Source organism: Benincasa hispida, chromosome 7, assembly GCF_027475165.1.
Source record: "Benincasa hispida cultivar pf3 chromosome 7, pf3_genome.v1.1, whole genome shotgun sequence".
Lineage (NCBI taxonomy): Eukaryota > Viridiplantae > Streptophyta > Magnoliopsida > Cucurbitales > Cucurbitaceae > Benincasa > Benincasa hispida.
In genome coordinates this window covers 38297039-38314975 of record NC_143484.1, presented here as the reverse complement: position 1 = coordinate 38314975, position 17937 = coordinate 38297039, and the positions used below count along the sequence as shown (strand labels likewise).

General features: G+C 33.6%; 2 protein-coding genes across 3 annotated transcripts; both read right to left on the bottom strand.

The window, feature by feature from the left end:
- Window positions 1-1514: 1514 nt before the first annotated feature.
- Window positions 1515-2444, bottom strand: LOC120081048 (uncharacterized). The gene is made up of 4 exons (XM_090315247.1): window positions 2245-2444; window positions 2026-2131; window positions 1820-1896; window positions 1515-1725 (listed from the first exon to the last, which is right to left on the bottom strand). Exons 1-4 carry the CDS (start codon window positions 2442-2444, stop codon window positions 1515-1517), a joined length of 594 nt encoding a protein of 197 aa, XP_090171373.1.
- Window positions 2445-10820: 8376 nt separating this feature from the next.
- On the bottom strand, window positions 10821-16953 carry PLP6 (PATATIN-like protein 6). 2 transcript variants are annotated; one of them, XM_039036752.2, is made up of 3 exons: window positions 15211-16953; window positions 13230-13528; window positions 10821-11167 (listed from the first exon to the last, which is right to left on the bottom strand). In XM_039036752.2, the coding sequence occupies exons 1-2, from the start codon at window positions 16336-16338 to the stop codon at window positions 13259-13261; spliced, it is 1398 nt and encodes a 465-aa protein (XP_038892680.1). In that variant the 5' UTR covers window positions 16339-16953; the 3' UTR covers window positions 10821-11167; window positions 13230-13258. The 2 variants fall into 2 exon arrangements, 1 of the variants encoding a protein (XP_038892680.1); XR_016530409.1 differs by lacking the exon at window positions 10821-11167 and adding an exon at window positions 14191-14267 and having other exon boundaries at window positions 13367-13528; window positions 15211-16949.
- Window positions 16954-17937: the final 984 nt, after the last annotated feature.

The window sequence follows — 17937 nt, the reverse complement described above, 5'->3', positions numbered from 1 at the left end:
GTGTTAATGCACACTCCAAAAATCAATCGACAATGGGAAATAGATTATGTGTGCTTGTGGAACCGTCAAACATGCCTCTACAAGAGTGCCATCAAGTACCTTTTAAGACTCGAATGGTTCTTAGATTTTTATATTAATTGCTAATATCTTTTGTTTATATTAACTATTAAGGCTCGTCAACCTAAAATTAAGGTTTCCAAAATTTACACCGAAATTAAGACCAATTTTGTCTTTCCTTCATTTCATTGGTGTGGAGATGTCGACGTGGTGAGGGATGACTTTTCTGTTTTCTCTTCCCATTCCTTTTTTTTAAAAAAAAATAGGTGATATTATTATACAACAATAAAGGGGATCCCACAGTCCGAGATCAAGGCAACAAAACACAAGCAAAGACAGGACAATAAAACCAAAACAAAACAAACTGGATAAGACCATAACAAAACCAACACATAAACGCAAACTCGCAAAACACCAAGATGAAAGACAGAGAAAAGAACCAAAACCCTCACAAACTAGGGGCTACAACAAAACAAAGAACAATGTGAAGTTCGAAAAGAAAAAACATCCGTACACACACTAGATAAGATCAAGAAGGTCAACCCACCAGGAAATAGCATGAGCACGAACCATAGAGATCATAAAGTGAATCAGAGCAGACATCGACCTTGGTCGATCTCCATGCAGTCGTTGATTATGCTTCTGCCAGATGTAGTATATGAAAGCACACTAGAAAACACGGAACAACTTACTATGCACCCCATTACCCGACCCCACTCGATACAACCAACTCAACTCTACATCCCAACCAGCCACCCGATGCATTGAACCCAATTGACGCAACACACTAGACCACACCTCTCTCCCAAACCCACACTCAAAAAATAAATGATCCCGCGACTCCACACCTCCCCCAAACAAAAGATACCCCCCTCTGATAGCACACTCCAACTCCTCAACCAATCTCGCGTACCCAACCTATCCCTCATTGCTAATCACGCACAGAAGGAGTGATGCGGAATACCACTCCCGCCCACAAAATACCAGCCCAAGACACCCTAGGACGACGAGGACGTATACTCTCCCAAGCACTAGCGATAGAAAACCGACCGCTAGCATCCGACACCGAAACCCAATAATCCTCTCCCCTCACCCTAGGCCCCACTGCCTGGATAAAACCTCATATTTCAAGCAGCTCCCAAGACACTGTAAGCCACCTCCAACCTCCCTCACCATCCATGAACTCAGACAATCGCGATTCCAAACTACTCCTTGCATCATGAACCACCGTAGACTCGCATGAGTCCAAAATCGCGCCCCCCAGCAACCAAGGATCCCACCAAACAAAACAAGACCGTCCATCGCCAATCATCAAATGAATCAAATGCTTGAATCTATCTCTACTTCGCAAGATAGCCGTCAAGCACCAAGACCTCCCAATCTCACTCCGAATAGCCCACAACGACCGCCCACGCAAAATATACGCCTCCACCCACGCCACCCAAAGTGATCCCGATTTAATTAAGAGAAGCCAAAGCAGCTGCATAATAGTAGCCTGGTTCCAAGAGGCCACATGCTTCACACCCAACCCCCCTCTCTCCCAACGGCAAGCACACCTCATCCCACGCCACCCGTGCACCACCCCAACTTACCACACTACCCTCCCATAAATAACTACGTAATAGACGATCAACCTCATGAGTTACACACGCAGGCAACACGAAGATACTACACCAAAAAACCTGAAAGGACTGTAAAACAGACCTAACAAGCTGCAACCTCCCAACAAAGGAGAGGGACCTCGCTGCTCAGCTTCTAATACGAGCTGTAATCCTCTGTATCAAAGGTGCACAATCCACAGCCCTCAACCGACCCGCCAATAAAGGTAAACCCAGATACCTAACAGACAACGAACCAAGAGAGATACCCAAGTTCCTCCGCCTCCCCCGACTCCACACCCGCAACAAACATGGAACTCTTTCCAATATTTGCTACTAACCCAGACAATTCTACAAATTTTGTCAATACCTGCCTCACAAACTCCAAAGAATCTCTCTCAGCTGCACAGAAAATCATCAAATTGTCTGCAAAAACCAAATGAGTTAGGCCCAAACACTCACACCGATCATGGAACCTAAATCACACAGGAGATTTATTCAACAACCTAGACAAGACCTTCATCACCATCACAAACAAAAAAGGAGACAGCAGATCCCCTGCCTCAACCCCTTCCTACCAGGAAAAAACCCTTCAAGGGAACCATTAATCATCACATAGAACTTAGGCGGAGTAACACAAGCCCTCACCCAACTAACAAACTGAAGGGGCGTACCTATAGCCAACAACACACCCAACAGAAAATCCCAATTCACCGAATCGTAAGCCTTCTGAAGGTCTACCTTTAGCACACAACGCGACTTCCCTCTGCCCTCCTTGTAGTTTCCCATGAGCTCCTGACACAATAAAATATTATCAAATATCGACCTACCTGGAACAAACGCAGACTAATTACCACTCATGAAATCAGGCAACCACAAAAGCTATTTTCTTTTCTTTTTTTTTTTTTTTTGAAAGGTATTGTAATTAAAATGTGGGGTGGGGGTCTCTTCCCATTCTTCATCTTTATGAAATTTTCTACTTAATTTCGTGGGTTTGGTTAGCCGTTTTGTTTTAATTTTTTTAAAATAAAAAAATTAGCTTAAATAATTACGAATTTTTTAATTAAATAGGTAAAATTTCGAGGGATTTTCAAAAATAGAAAAATGAGGAAAATTATTTACACAAAATAGTTAAATTTTAATTTTCTTTGATAACGACTGATAGACTGATATAAGTCTACCAGTATTTTTTTTGCTATTTTTGTAAATAGTTTGACATTTTTATGATTATTTCACCTAATAATTTTAATTTTAAAAAAATTACTCAAATTTCTTAGGGTCCGTTTGGATTGACTTGAGAAAAAAAATGTTTTTCAAAAACTCATTTTTATTTAAACATTTTCTTACAAAAATTGTTGAAAATACTCTTTAAAACCATTTTGAGTGGTTGCATTGCAAAACACTCTAATTTTTTTTTTTTTTTCTAAAATGACCGTTTTTAAATTAAACATTTGAAAATACATTCCAAACACATACTTCGTTGATGGAAATAATTACTAATATATATATATATATATATATATAAAAGTTTAAATCCTATTTTGGTTCCTAAACTTTAAATCTTGTTCTATTTTGGTCTCTAAATTTTCAACAACGTCCGTTTAGTTTCTAAACTTTTATTTTAGTCTCCAATGTTAAGATTATGTTAACATTTTAAGATGAAATCTATTTAAAGATGAAATTGCATCTAGCATGAATTGAGCAAGATGAGAGTGAATTAAAATATCAAGAATCAACATGCCAAAATAGTGAATAGCCAAAATCTTGGATGCAAAATGACTTTTGAGATCTATAAAAAATCGTTTTACCACCTAATTCAAAATTGAAATCCTAGATTTTTTATCATGGCTAAATTTATTTGATAGCCTAGTCATCCAAAAATAAAGTCATTTCACCATTATGTTGAGTTGATAAAATCTGAATAGCAAGGACCAAAGTAAGCAGTTTTTAAAAGTGTAAGGACTAGAATAGACATTTTTTTTTAAAAGTTTAAGGACTAAAATAGAACAAAATTCAAAGTTTGGAACCAAAATAGGATTTAAATTATATATACATATATGCCCTCTACATTTGTGCTTATGGACCAATTGATGGCACAACATTAGAAATGTCGACGAGGATGGAAAAAATTTCTCAGGAAATTTTTCGTTTATTGTTTTGGAGAATTTGTTTAAAAAAAATTCCAACTTGTTTTTTTTTTTAATTTATTATTATTATTTTTTTTAGAAATTCTCATTAATTTTCAACCAAAGCAATTTTAAAAGTTTTTAATTCTTTAAATGAAACATTTCCAATAATATTTTGTGCAAATATATAGTTAAAATGTTAAATATTCATAATTTTTAAATATTCAAATTTAAATATAAAAAATTATACTTTTTCTAAACTTAAATATTACAACGTTCTTGATCTATGCTAGAGGTTAGAAGTGTTCATTTTAGGGTTCTTTATATAGATATATAAACGGACTAAGGACGAAACTAGGGATGAAGAATATAACCTTCATCTCCTTCTCCATTTAGTCAACAGAAATAAATTTCTTTCTCGTTCTCTCACTCATTCTTTATGTAATGGAAGATTTTTTTTACTCTATTCGATGTGAGTCTCGACAGAATTAAGCGAACATCAATATGCAGGAACAATGCAGTTTAGTTCCCATCAATCAAGGCCTGCAATAGACCATACAATTCATAGCCTTCTTTGAAGCAAACCAGTTTGAATTTGACATAAATAAAACAACTATATATATATATATTTGATTTTTAAAATTTTATAACAATAAATTTAGTTTTTCTAACTTTCAAAATTTATAGAATTCATGTATTTATTACACAGAAATTGTAAATTTATAATCATATTAGACGTAAAATTCAAATTTATATCACATAGATCAATTTATATATATATATATATATATATATATATATATATTATTTTTTCAACATCCTATTAGATACGAAACTAAAAACTCATAGTCCTATTAGATACAAAATTAAATGTTTAAAAATTTATTAAACATTCGTGAAAGTTCATGGACCAAATAGATACAAACTTCAAGTTTAGAGACTAAACTTATAAAATATACAACCAATACTACCCAGTTAAATCATCCATTTATTAAGAATGAAATAAAATGTTAGTTTGAAGACAACTCACTAATTAAGAGATCAATTAACCCTTTATCACAAGGCAAATATTTGAATTCTCACCCTATAGTAATGTTATATAGTCAATAAGAAGAGGAAGAAAATTGAAGCCAAAGCACATGTTGTTCATTTGAACCCAAAACATTAGGTACATTATACTTTGTTTTTGCTAATTTCTCAAAGTCAATTGTTGAAAATCCCTAAGATCTTAATTATGTAATTAGGATAACTAATTTGACATAGCTTTAGTTTGTTTTTCTATTCCCCAAGTCAAAAGTTATTGTGTTAAATTAAATTAAATTAAATTACTGTCATTAATTTGTCAAAGAAGTGATGTTTTTGTTTTGATCAGAAGGAGGGGGACAGGATATGAAGGTGATAAATTGGAGTCATAATTCATAGAAGGGATAAGCTTCTTTAATCATTAGAAAACACCAAAAATCTTGATGTCATTGCATTTGCACAACACTTTTAGTCATACCCAAATTATTTATTGACCAAAACAATGTTTTATTTTTCAATCAATTATTTGCCCACCAAAAGCAAAAGTGCACTAAATCACTTGTATTTTGTGATTGAGGTCTAAGAAAAGAAGACAAAAATAAAGTATTTTTCAATTGACAATAAGATTTGTTGATTGTGATAATTAACAAACTTTGTGATATTATTTTAGAATCTTATATACTTTAATATGTGACAAATAGATATGATTTGAGATTCAATAATTTGATGATATTCTAACAAATAGAAGTATTGATCACCACTCAATTTGTTACTCTTCTTAATAAAGTTGCAATTGGGATGGACAAATACAACTAATGGTTTGTAATTTTCATAAGTTTTATCATAGATTTTGAGAAGATGATTAGTTTGTTTATTTTAGAACTTTTTTTTTAAGTTTTAAAAATAGAGAGATTAAAAATATACCCAATTTGATAAATATCTTTTTATATATAATTCAATTAATTAACTACGACTATTTTTTTAATTAATTATTAATACCATTATATTATTATGATTTAAAATTTTGTAATTAAATTTTAGGAAAATTTTCCCAGATAGAAAAAAATGTCAAACTATTTACAGAAATTTTAAAAAAATACACTGATAGACACAAAAGAGTTGTTTGAGGCGTTGAGTTGAGATCGGATGACTGAAGTTCATATGTCTATAGAGTTCATATATTTGTAGAATTCATGTCTGTGTTTGGGGTGCAAAGTTATTTAATTTGAGTTCATATATTTGTGTTTGTAGTGCAAAGTTGAGTTCATATGTCGGGATATTTGATGCATTTTTTTTAACTCTAGATAATATGCTTTTATGATTACTATTTTTGTTTTGAAACTTCTTTATTCAATAATTCTACTCATCTTTGTTTGAACAAAATATGAATTGAAGTTTTTTCTTTTCATTTTCAAATATTTTATTTCTTTGTCTTTTTAGGTAATGAACAACAATTAACCTGTTACATTTCTTGAAGAAATATGATTAAATAAAACGAAAAACTCAAGAGAAATAAAAACTTTTGATTCCTAATTTTTCTCCAGGAATTTCATTATCATCTTCTTCATGTTGTTGTTCTGTATTTTACTCTGTCATAATTTTTTTTAATTGAATCTCCCCCATCATCTTAGTGGTCAATGGAATGTCACCACATTTCTTCAATAATTTTACTTTCAATTTCTCCAAATTTGGAGGATCATCAAAGAACAAATCTCCATTTTTCACTAATTCTTGCTAGAAAATGTTTTAGAAAAAAAATCTTCATTTTATATATATATATATATATATATTTTGTTATATGTTACATACTTTTCAACTACATACATACTTTTTCGTCTAAATATTCTTAACACTCATTTGATATTCAATTAAACAAAAAAAATATTTTACAATTTTTTACGTATAAATACTACACTTAATGTAGACAAAATACAATTATTTATATAATCAACAATCTTACAACATACTATAACAGTCATCAGTCTTATAATAGTCAGAAGTGGTTGTCAAAGTTGGTTATCAAAAATGATTTTTCCTGGAGTTTGTAGTCGGAGGTGGTCGTTGAAGCTTGAAGTTGGTCGCATGAAGGTGGTACTAGAGTTGGTCGTCAAAGTTTGTCATCGGAATGGTTTTCAAAGCTCGGAGTTGGTCGCGCAAAGGTGGTCGTTGAAGTTGATCATCGAAGATGATTTTCGCCAGAGTTTGTAGTCAGAGGTGGTTGTCGCAGCCTGAAGTTGGTCGCATGAAGGTGGTACTAGAGTTGGTTGCCGGAGTTTGTCTCAAAAGTGGTTATCGAAGAGTTGGTCATCGGAGTTGCTCGCTCGAAGATGGTCATCGAAGTTGATCGTCGAAGGTGATTTTCGTCGGAGTTCGTAGTCAGAGGTGGTTGTCGAAGCCTATGAACGTAGTTGTCGGAGCTGGTCATCGAAGTTTGTTGTTGGAGGTGGTTACCAGAGCCTGAAAATGGGGCGGGGACGGGGACTAAAAATCCCCACAAGGACAGGAATGGGGAGTGCATCCCCGCACCGCCTTGGCCCTGTTGTCATCCCTACTAGGATCCCCATAAGAGAAGCCTCAAGGCATTGAGAGCAATAAATAAAAACCATAGACTAAATAGTCAGACTAAACATTTGGAGAGGACACAAGGTAACACCCATATACATGCATATTACACTCACGCCAAACATGATAAATAACAATACACCAAGCAACTCTCCAGAACTTACGCTTCAACTGATTACTTGTGCTAAAGTGATAAATTCAATTCAGCTATATATCCTAATTTATCCTATGGGAGCACCGGCCCCACAAAAGCATATCCACCTAAATAGCCTTACTAAAAGGATAGTAAAAAGAACAAATGGTCCCTAGACTCAACTCTACCTGAACACATGACACAAGTACTACAGATTCTAAGACATCATCAACAAATACAATCTTACGATTGTAACTGATTTTATGTTGGAAAATATTAACTCCAAGCTAAAGAAAATTACCCCAAGGCACCATAGGCTTTCTAGGGTGTATATTGCAGGGTTTTTTATTGTATAAATAATAATATTTTGTCTACATCAAGTATAATAGTTACATATAGAAAATTGTAAAATATATTTTTATTTATTGAGTTCATATCTCGAATAAGTGAAGAAAAAAATGTATGCGTAGTTGAATGATGAAACAAAAAATTAAGCAAAAACAAGAGATCCGACTCTACATACTAAATACAGACTTCCTAAACAAACTTAACTTAATTCGGACCCTAAATACAAACAATTATTATAATTCAGTTCAACTTTGCATGTCAAAAACTTATTAGTAACTTAATTCAACCCAACTCTACGTGTCAAATGCACTCTAATAGTTTCAAATTTAACCCAAGGATGAAATCAATACCCTACCTTGGTTGAATTTTACAGAATTATGACTTTGTTGTGATCATTGTTTGAGACTTGCTGTTGCTATTACACATTTTGGTGTTGAATTTGAATGTTTTATTTACTAATGATTGAGTTTTTATGTGATTTATGAGTTGATTGAAAAGTAATATTCTAAATTAGCTATAAAAATAAATAAATTTCGGCAGTTTTAAATGAATCAAATGGAGCTAAATACAGAAATAAATATTTTAAGAACAAAATGATAATAAACAAATGATTGCAGGTGCTGTGAATCAAAAGCAACGTAAACGTCAAATTGGAGGGGGAAATTGGGAAAAAGCACTTTCTTTACCTTTCTTTTTCAATAACTTTTGGTGATATAGACTGAAAGAAATTGACCATTCAAAGCATTAAAGTTGAAATATAATTAACTGACAACAGTAAAAGGAGCAATATGGGGTTTAATTACAACAGTAATTTCATCTATGCTACTGCAGTTGCAGTTACAGTTGCTATGCTAGCTTAGGACTTAGCTTCCATTATTTACCTTTTTTTAAAAAAAGCCTATTTTTGCGGAGTAATTTCCGCTTAATTTGGGATTTGTTTACACCAATTGCATTCTAATTTGATTGGACGAAAATTAAGTAAATTCTATCTTTTCTATTTTTAGCTTAATTTAAAATTAACTACAAATCTCACCTTTTTTAAGTAGTACACCACAATATTCACCTATTATATTCTTAGGTTACGATCATTTGTGTTTGAGGTATAGATTATTTTAATTTGGATTATAATAATATGTGTTTGAGGTGTAAACTATTTTAGTTTGGGAAGAAAATAGTAAACACGGTAGCAAATAATAATAAAAAATTATGAATGTAAAATAGTAAAAAAATATAGTAAATGATAAATATTGTAACAAATAGGAGTTTTGAAATAGTGTTGACTGTAATTAACGGGAGGTTTTGAAATAGTTTTCACTCTATACTAATTTAGTTATTGTTCAATTTGACATGCAAAGCTAGAATTGAATCTTCAATATGAGTGATGATATATGTATCTAATTGATTATTACATAAATAAAAATATATATGCACCTTATTGAATATCTATCCAAATTTATACATTTTAGAATTTCAATAACCTTACGTAAAAAAGCGATAATCAACCAACATGAGCATAGTTCAATTGACATAAATTTATATTTTGAACTTCAAAGTCTGAAGATCAATTCTGGAAAAAAAAAAAAAAAAATCAACAATCTCCTTTCTTTTTTATTCTAATGGATAATAATTTCTTTTTTTTTTTTTTTTACCAATGGTTATTTTGTCAACTTCAACATAGTCGAACGGTAAATACTCGATGTTTTTTTTTTTCGTAAAGCATTGAAAATCAAATGTGCTTGCACAATAGTGTAATGCTGTATCCTTTAGTAAAATATATATATATATATATATATATTGAAAATTGTTCATAAACTTTAGAATATTTTATTTTAATGACGAAGCATGGCAAAAAAGAGTAGAACATTTGGACTAACTGGGTCCAATTTTGAAAGGAGTTGTCTACAACCCCAATGGAGTATCATCCTGAATACACCACTTGTCATCATTGTTTAAGTGATCCCATATGGTTTCTTGAACAAGAAGAATACATGAGCTTTCTTTTTATCATGCGCATTAAAAAAAAAAAAAAAAAATTGAAATAAAAGCTAATTCCACCATAGGCTGCAACAACAAAAGCTTGACTTTATATTTTGTAATAATGAAGTGGGAAGAAAAATAAAAAGGAACAAAGAAGAAGAGAATCATGAAATCAATAGAATCTCATCTTTTTCATAAAGGCATGGCAAAGCCAATACCATGCCAAAACTTTAAACAATTTCAACTCCTTACAACCTTACCAACCAAACCCACCAACTTCCTAGTTCAAAACGCGTTACCATGTAATCCATTTATCGCCACGTCATTAGATAGTATATTATATAATTTATTAAAAGTACAGAGATGGAAGAAAATAAGTTTTTTTTTTTTTTATTTATTTCTTATGAAGCGGCATTCAGTACCATTCAATCATCATTTGTTCATAATTTAGAGAGAGAGAAGATGAATTGTCTTAAATAAACATCTGATATCAATGGCGTTCAATGTCCAATGAAACCATGACACCAATTCTCTGGGAACCATTTGCTAATTACAAACATATAGGAGTTTAAAAAGAGGAGAGAAAGAGAGACATTAATGATTTTGCTGCAGAGAGCATGAACTTCATCAAAAGGGGTAAATTTTTATAAAAGAAATAATAAGAAAATGAAAAGAAAAGGAAAAAAAAAAAATCTGTCTCATTAAGGAATGGGGTCCATGAGTCTTATATTTATAAAGTTCCCATTTTGATTTTGAGGTATTAATCCAAACACCATCTCAAGGAAACTGTCGGTCACTGAAAATAAATAAATAGTGAATGTGAAAGCAGATTGAAAGGGAAAACTCATAAAGGAAATTTGGCTACCATTTTCTGGGTTTCTTACGTAAATCCACCACCGACCCACAATATCAAAGGTTTTTTTCTTCTTTTTTTTTTTTTGGTGTGGAGAAGATGACAGGACAGGGGAAATTTTGGGAAAGAAAAGCTATAAAATATAAAGGAAAAAGAAAGGGGGTATTGAAATTCAATTTCACACCTGAAATATTTTGTTTGACTTGCAAAAGACTTGAGATCTGAATGTGTATATGTGTGTTTTTTTTAGAAGCTTTGGGGCATTGTGAAACAAAGGGTGGAGTGGACACCACAATGCCTTGCCTTAGGCAGGCAAAGTATCCCACTAAGATTTTTCACCCTTTTTCTGACCATTTTGTCTCGTCCTTTTCCTTCAACTCCCCAGCCTCCCTTACCATCTCCACATACAATATTAAAACTTACTAATAATAATGAAGGCTTCTTTTCTCTCTCTCTCTCTCTCTCTCTCTCTGAGAGGTTGTAATCTTCCCTGCACACAAACAATCACCACCATTAGAAACTTATTGACATGATAACCCTCTTAATAACAAATCATTCTACGGTATGTACATTTGAACCTTATTTAGTCTCGTCAAAATAAGCATAACTCACTTATAATTATAACATGTACTATCTTACTTAAGGTCGGAAGTTCAAATATCCATCTTTATTTGTTGTACTAAAAAAAATAAAGAAATTAGACATGTACTCAAACCCTATATGCTTAACTCTTAAATTTAGGAGAATTAACTAAATATTTAATACAAATGATAAGGGGAAAAAATAAGACAATTAGATTTTTTTTTTTTTTTTTTTAAATAAAGGTTGCCAAAAAGAGAAGGTAGCAAGAGAGGGTCAAAGCGAAAGATAGAGTGGGTATATAGGCGTGCTTGAAGGGGTAACAATTGCCTAAGCTTTTACTTCTCCCAAAAACCTGACTAAAACTGGTAACTTTGTTGGTTGGTGCTATGCTTTTGAAAATGTTCCTTTGTAGGGTTGCCTTCTGACTCCCTTCCTCTGTTTTTTTACTGCTTTACTGTCTGTCAAAAAGTTGATTAGGGTATTCTACCAAGATGTTCCTTTCTTTGCAGGTCTTTATTTTGTTCACCACTTCAAAGAACTTTTACCTTGACTCTTCCCAACTCCAAAACTCACTTTTTGACTTTTATCTAAACCCCTATTTACTTCTACATAAACACCAATTCTAAGTGATCACACATTAAACTCTTTGTAAAGAAGATTAAATTGAAACTTTTCTCTTTTGTTGAGTGTCCGAGTAAACTTACGCACACTTCGACTGATCTCACAGGACAACTTGCCTGATCCTACAATATTTGGATATCAAGGATTGAATGGATATCAAATCCTAAGTAGATGACCACTATGGATTGAACCCATGATCTCTTAACCTTTTATCAAGATCATGCTTTCTATTTATCACTAGGTCAATCCATGATGATTGAAGGATTAAATTGAGACTATTAAAATTGAAAAGGAAATGTTAGGGAGCTAAAATGCAAATTCTATTAGAAAAATGGTGGATTTTCCACAACCTTATTACCACTGGTCAAACCTAATAAAACGGCTACTAGATAATCAGATTTCAGATAGAAGTACAGGAATTGATTCATTACCAGCAGTTACAGAATGACAGTTTTGGGTATTCGATGTGGAAGACATTGACCAGAATATCCTTGATTCTCTTAGCTTTACTAAGTGTCGGTGGCCTAACAACAGGTACCCTCCCCTAAGTCATCTATTTTTCTAATGGTTAAACCAAACAAGCAGGCTTTCATTCATTAGCTTTTTTACTCTTTTTCTCTGAACTGCGACAAGGATTAGGAGACCCCAGACAAACCTACAAATTGACAATCTTATATATATTATGCTTGCGTGGACTGACTTTGCCTCCATAATTCATTGCCCTATTATTCTTTTCACAACACAACAAATCAAACCGAAAGGTTTGTCATACTCCCAACATGCATAGAATTCTTTTCTCATTTCCAAACTCTTTTTTCTTTTAAAAAATAATAATAATTAACTCATTAAACAAACTTTACCCTCTTCCCTACACTATATGCCACAACATGAAACAAGAAAAGATAAGTCTAACAGAGAGTTTTTGTTTGAATGATAGGGATGTACAAATGTTTGGGTTTCAGAGAGATTCATGATATATAATTGAGGACAATTATATTAATTAAAAACAAAATCACGAGGATTTATGCTTAAAATGGACGATATCATACCAGTGTGAAGATATGTTATTAGCTTGGAGATACCCTTCAAAAGCCCTCACTTTAGTAAGACTCAAAATTGAAAATTGAATAACTAAAAACCCCTCGTCTCCTAAAGCTAAATCTACACTTAGGATTGTGGGAAGTCTCCTCCTAATTTAGGTCATGAGCATGATGCAAGAAATTGGGACCTGACCTGACACTCCAATTATATATATATAGAGAGAGAGAGAGAGAGAAAAGTAAATTAAGCCACAAGATTCACAAGGTATATAATTTACAGAGAAATTTGAATAAAGGCTTATGTTTTACCTTCTTCTATCTCTTGAGTTTTATTTTTCCTATGGGTTTGAGGGTAACACTTGCTTGAAAGCAACAGTAGGAGCTATTCTGCAACTCCTTCTCTGATGCTCTAGAACCAACTCTGCAGCAATCCAATCAAGTTTCTCATAATTAGTCTGCTCTGCAATCCTCTTCCCTCCAAACAGAACAGATTCAACATTCTTCTGCTTCAGCATCTCTTCCGCTAATCCAACCAGCATATTTACATTGCTGGAGCTTGGATCTGTTTCCACATTAGGACCGCATTGAACACTGCTGGATCCATTTGCCTAGCAACCCAAATTAGAAAAATTAAGTATTCATTGATTAATATATCTTAAGATTTGACATCAATAGTTATGACAATTTGGATAAATATAGCAGTACTCTAGCATGGTAAAAGTAAGTAAAACCCAGTTTCGAAGTGCTCAGAATATCATCAAATAAAGAATTTGTTCTAATAGAGACAAATCCCTTAAAGGCCCAACATGAAGATTTTATTCTATACCAAGAGAAGTAAAAATGAAGATCTTATAGAAAGAAGTTGAAGAAAGAGAAGTTAATTTAAACAGTTAATAAATAAGTACCTCAAGTTTTTATACAACATAAATTTAGTGAGAAGATGGGTCCCAATTGGGATAATGCAAGCCAAAACACATGGACAAGAGTAATAGTTGAAATGACAAGTGACAATTTTTTATGGTGCAACTTAATTGCATTCAACAAAGACAATTGGCATTCCGTAAGAAGACATACCATCGATGGGTACCCTTTTTCTCTCAAAACTAAAAAGAAGAGACAAATCTTAAAATCAAAGATTGAAAATTGGAGAAAGTAAAGTGCCAAAATTTACCATCTTTTGGTGCAAGAGTTGGGAAACAGTCTACGTTTTAGTTCCCTTAAAAGCAGAGAAATAATACAAATCCCTTGATTAGCTCGTTTTACTATGTACCTGAAGATCAATTTCATTCTTATAGATCCTGTGGTCAACATCAATGTCTCTTTTATGAATCTTCAAATCTCTTTTACCTAATCCACAGTGTAATATTCTTGTAAAAAAGGGAAAAACCAATTTCCTTTCGTCAAGAAAACAAAAACCCATTTCTTATAGTCTTCACGACCTTCTTTTTCTCAAACTGACAAAAGGGCTAGCAAGTTAGAAATGAAGAACGGTTCCCTTTCAAAGATCAAGATGTATAATGCTCAAATAGTTGAAAATTTAAGTCATCATTTTCTTCTATAAAAGATCAAGTTTGGTGAAAACAACAAATTTGAGCAAACACTCAAATCGAAGCAAAATCTTAACATAATGGATTATGGTAAATTTAATATCATATCAATACTCCAACACTCTCCTTCGCTCGTGGGATTGAAAATTTGTCGAAAACGACTTTTCAGAGTTTGAACCCCAGATCTTCTTCTCTGATAACATGCTAAATCATCCATCAATGTAAAAGCTTAAGTTGATGAATTCTGGTAAATTTAATATTATATCAACACTTCAAACATGATTTAATGCGGTACAAAAATAGTTTTTGTATTCAAACCCACAAATGTTATTTTCAAGCCCACAAATGAAAAGAGTGTTTGAACAAACAAGATATGAAAATCAAAAGATCATGAACTGGAATCTCATCCAAGATTCTTAAAAACAGGGTATGCAAAGAAAAAGGAGTTTTAACCTCAGATAGAAGAAGGGGTGTGAAAAATAAGAATAAGATCTAAAAAGGAAACAAACTAATGAAGGGACAAGGTGATGGGGGATAATCTCTTGACCATCCCACAGGCTGTCCACAGTACCACCTGCACCCTATTCCACCAATATCAATCCATGTCCAACAGCGACCCCAATAGTATTCATCCAAAATTAGACCAAAACTAATCAACAAATCCAAAATCAAATTTTACGAATTGATTAAAGTGTTTATACTTATAAGGGAAGGGAATTCCAGAATAAAGAATATCGCCGTACCTGAATTCGCACGTAATTACTGCTTTTACATTGCCCGAAAGCCATCGCCACCGCCTGGTCCACCATGTCGGCCCCGCCCTCGCCGGAGATTCGAGCTATGGGCCGAGCCCACTCCTTCGCCTTCCACCCCTTCACTTCATTGTAATCGTAATTCACTTCAAACAGTTGACCAGTCCCTAGAGACAGAACCAAAAGATCCTCAACCCCTCGCACGAACGGGAACTCTTGCTTGTTGTGCAGCACGTGCGTGATCGCCGCCGCCGTCGGGTTGCTCATGGCCAATCCACCGTCCACGGCCAGGCACTGCGTTTGGCGGTCGATGGACTGCATTGGAACCGGTTCGAATACGCCTGGTTCGGCCGATGTGGCTCGACAGACCTCCCATAGCCGGAAATTGAAACTCTCCGTCTCGAGAGCGTCGGCTCGAGAGAACAGAAACGGCGCCGTACTGGAGAGATCGTAGCAAGGGATTAGAACCGGTTTCAGAGTGTCCTTGAGCGTTAAGGTTCTACCGTTCTCTACAAACGCCTCTTTCATCGCCTTCTCCAAACCGGCCGTAGCAGTGGCGGCGGAGGATGAGCCGCGAGGTTTACGAAGCCGCCGGAAAAAGGCGTTTCCGGAGCTTGAAGACGAACGGTAGAATCGTTTCCCTTGCTCAGCGAGGAACCGCCACGTGTACTCTGCATTGTAGATTGGACGGCTCTGGTCCTTCGTCGCAAAAAGCATGGCCGTGAAAATGCCTCCAATACCGGCTCCGGCGGCAACGTCGAAATAATCGGCGATTCTAGCGTCTGGATTGCCGGATTTCGTCTTGAGAGCTTGTTCAAGATAGGACAAAGCCTTACCGGACAGAATCCCTCGCATGCCGCCGCTATCAATGCTGAGAATGCAGATTTTTCCCCTCTGGTTCTTAATCGCGGAGACGCCATTCATGGATTCCGGTTGAACTTCCGGGCGAGGATGAACCTCAGGCCTGGATTCAATAACCGGAGAGATCTGCTTGGGTATCCAAAGCTTCTGATCGTCATACCCAAACAAGAATTTGGTCTCGAGAATTGAAAAAATCTCATAGCTGAGCTTATCCGTATCAATGCTCGGTTCTTGCATTTCCAACAAATTGGTCGTCATTTCAATTTTCACCACAGAAAAAAAAAAAAAAAAACCCAAAAAAGATTTCTCAACCAAAGAAGAAAAACACAAGTTATATCCAAAGCAGATGAAGCTCAAGTGTAGAAACACCTCGAAGATCACGCCATTGGGAGAAAACGAAGATGAGGGTCTGAATTTCGAAAGCAGGCCCCGAAATGTGTCGAGAAATTACCTGATTAAACCAACCCATTGAAATCCATGGCCCCCCATTTCCGAAGTGAGAGAGAAAAAAGAGGTGGTGGGTAAAACTAAAAGCAAATGATAAAGCTGGTTGGTATCAGGAAAACAGAATTTCGGGTTCTCTATAGCAAAGACTGATTCTCTCTTTTTTGCAATCAAAGCTCAAAAAAGAAAGAGAGAAGAATGAATCCCTTTTCTTGTTCTGTATCTCTTCTTTTTTTTTTATTTTATGTGGACGAACAGAGAAAGATGAGAATTATGAAGAAAAAGGGAAGGAAATAGCTGCAGAAGGAGAAGGAGAAGAGGAGGAGGTCGACGAAGAACCAAAAATTCAGTCGTTGCAGAGCATGTCTGTTTTTCTTTTATTTATTGTTTATTATTATGCTAACATTTTGTTTATTCTAAAACAAGCCACACTTATATTCTCTCTCACTACTCTCTCCTATATATAATATAAATAGTGGTTATCCATTTTTTTGAGAGCGATTTTTTTATTTTTATTTTTATTTTTATTTTTCTTTTTCTTTCTTTATCTTTTGAGTTCATTGAGAGCGATGAAGTTGAGAGTTTTTTTTTTTTTTTTTCTTTTTTTGTCGTATACTTTGATTTTGAAAAATCAATTCAGGTTAAATGATAAGAGTTTAATGTATGAACATAACTCAAATGCATAAAATTTTTATTTAGATTCAAAGTATAAAATGTCTAAAAATTTTATTTTCATTTTTGTGCCTATATGCTCTTCACATATTAAACCTATTTCAAATCTTATGAATTTTAATAGGGCACAAAATTGAAAATTTATCGTTTTGAATATAAGATTTAGATTATTTATATCTCATTTTATTTTTTAAAATTAAATTTATAACCACTCATTTCATTTCCAAATTTCTTGATTTATTATTATCGACGATTTAAAAATCCAAGTTAAAATTTGAAAATTAAAACTTTGTTTAGGAACCATTTGGTCTTTTATTTTTATTTTTAAAAATTAAACCTATTTTATTCACATTTCTTACCAGGATTTGCATGGAGGTAGAAGTAGTATTATATGTTTAATTTTCAAAAACAAAATGTTTACCAAACGGAAATAGTTTTTAAGAAACTAGTTTTTGTTTTTGTAATTTGGTTAAGAATTAAACTAGTTTACTTAAAAAGGATTCAAATCATTGTGAAAAATTAAGAGGAAATGAGATTAATTTTCAAAAACTAAAAATAAAAAACTGAATGGTTATCGAACAAAATTTGAATAATTGAATATAAAATTGAAGCTAGTTTTGAGATCTTGTAGAATATTTTAAGGCCTTATGTAATAAAATTGAAAGTTCAGTACTCTATTATATATGTTCAAATACCTAAGATGTATTATATACGAAATTGAAAGTTCAAAATTCTATTATA

What these genes read in the sequence shown, in the direction of transcription:
- LOC120081048 (XM_090315247.1), bottom strand. Translation starts at nt 2,444, where the DNA reads ATGGGAAACTACAAGGAGGGCAGAGGGAAGTCGCGTTGTGTGCTAAAG. An exon ending in CTTTGGAGTTTGTGAGGCAG is followed by an intron (nt 1,897 to 2,025) that starts GTATTGACAAAA and finishes GTTGTCTGTTAG; the next exon opens with GTATCTGGGTTTACCTTTAT. An exon ending in GATACAGAGGATTACAGCTC is followed by an intron (nt 1,726 to 1,819) that starts GTATTAGAAGCT and finishes TTTTTGGTGTAG; the next exon opens with TATCTTCGTGTTGCCTGCGT.
- PLP6 (XM_039036752.2), bottom strand. Translation starts at nt 16,338, where the DNA reads ATGACGACCAATTTGTTGGAAATGCAAGAACCGAGCATTGATACGGAT. An exon ending in GTAATTACGTGCGAATTCAG is followed by an intron (nt 13,529 to 15,210) that starts GTACGGCGATAT and finishes TTGGGTTGCTAG; the next exon opens with GCAAATGGATCCAGCAGTGT.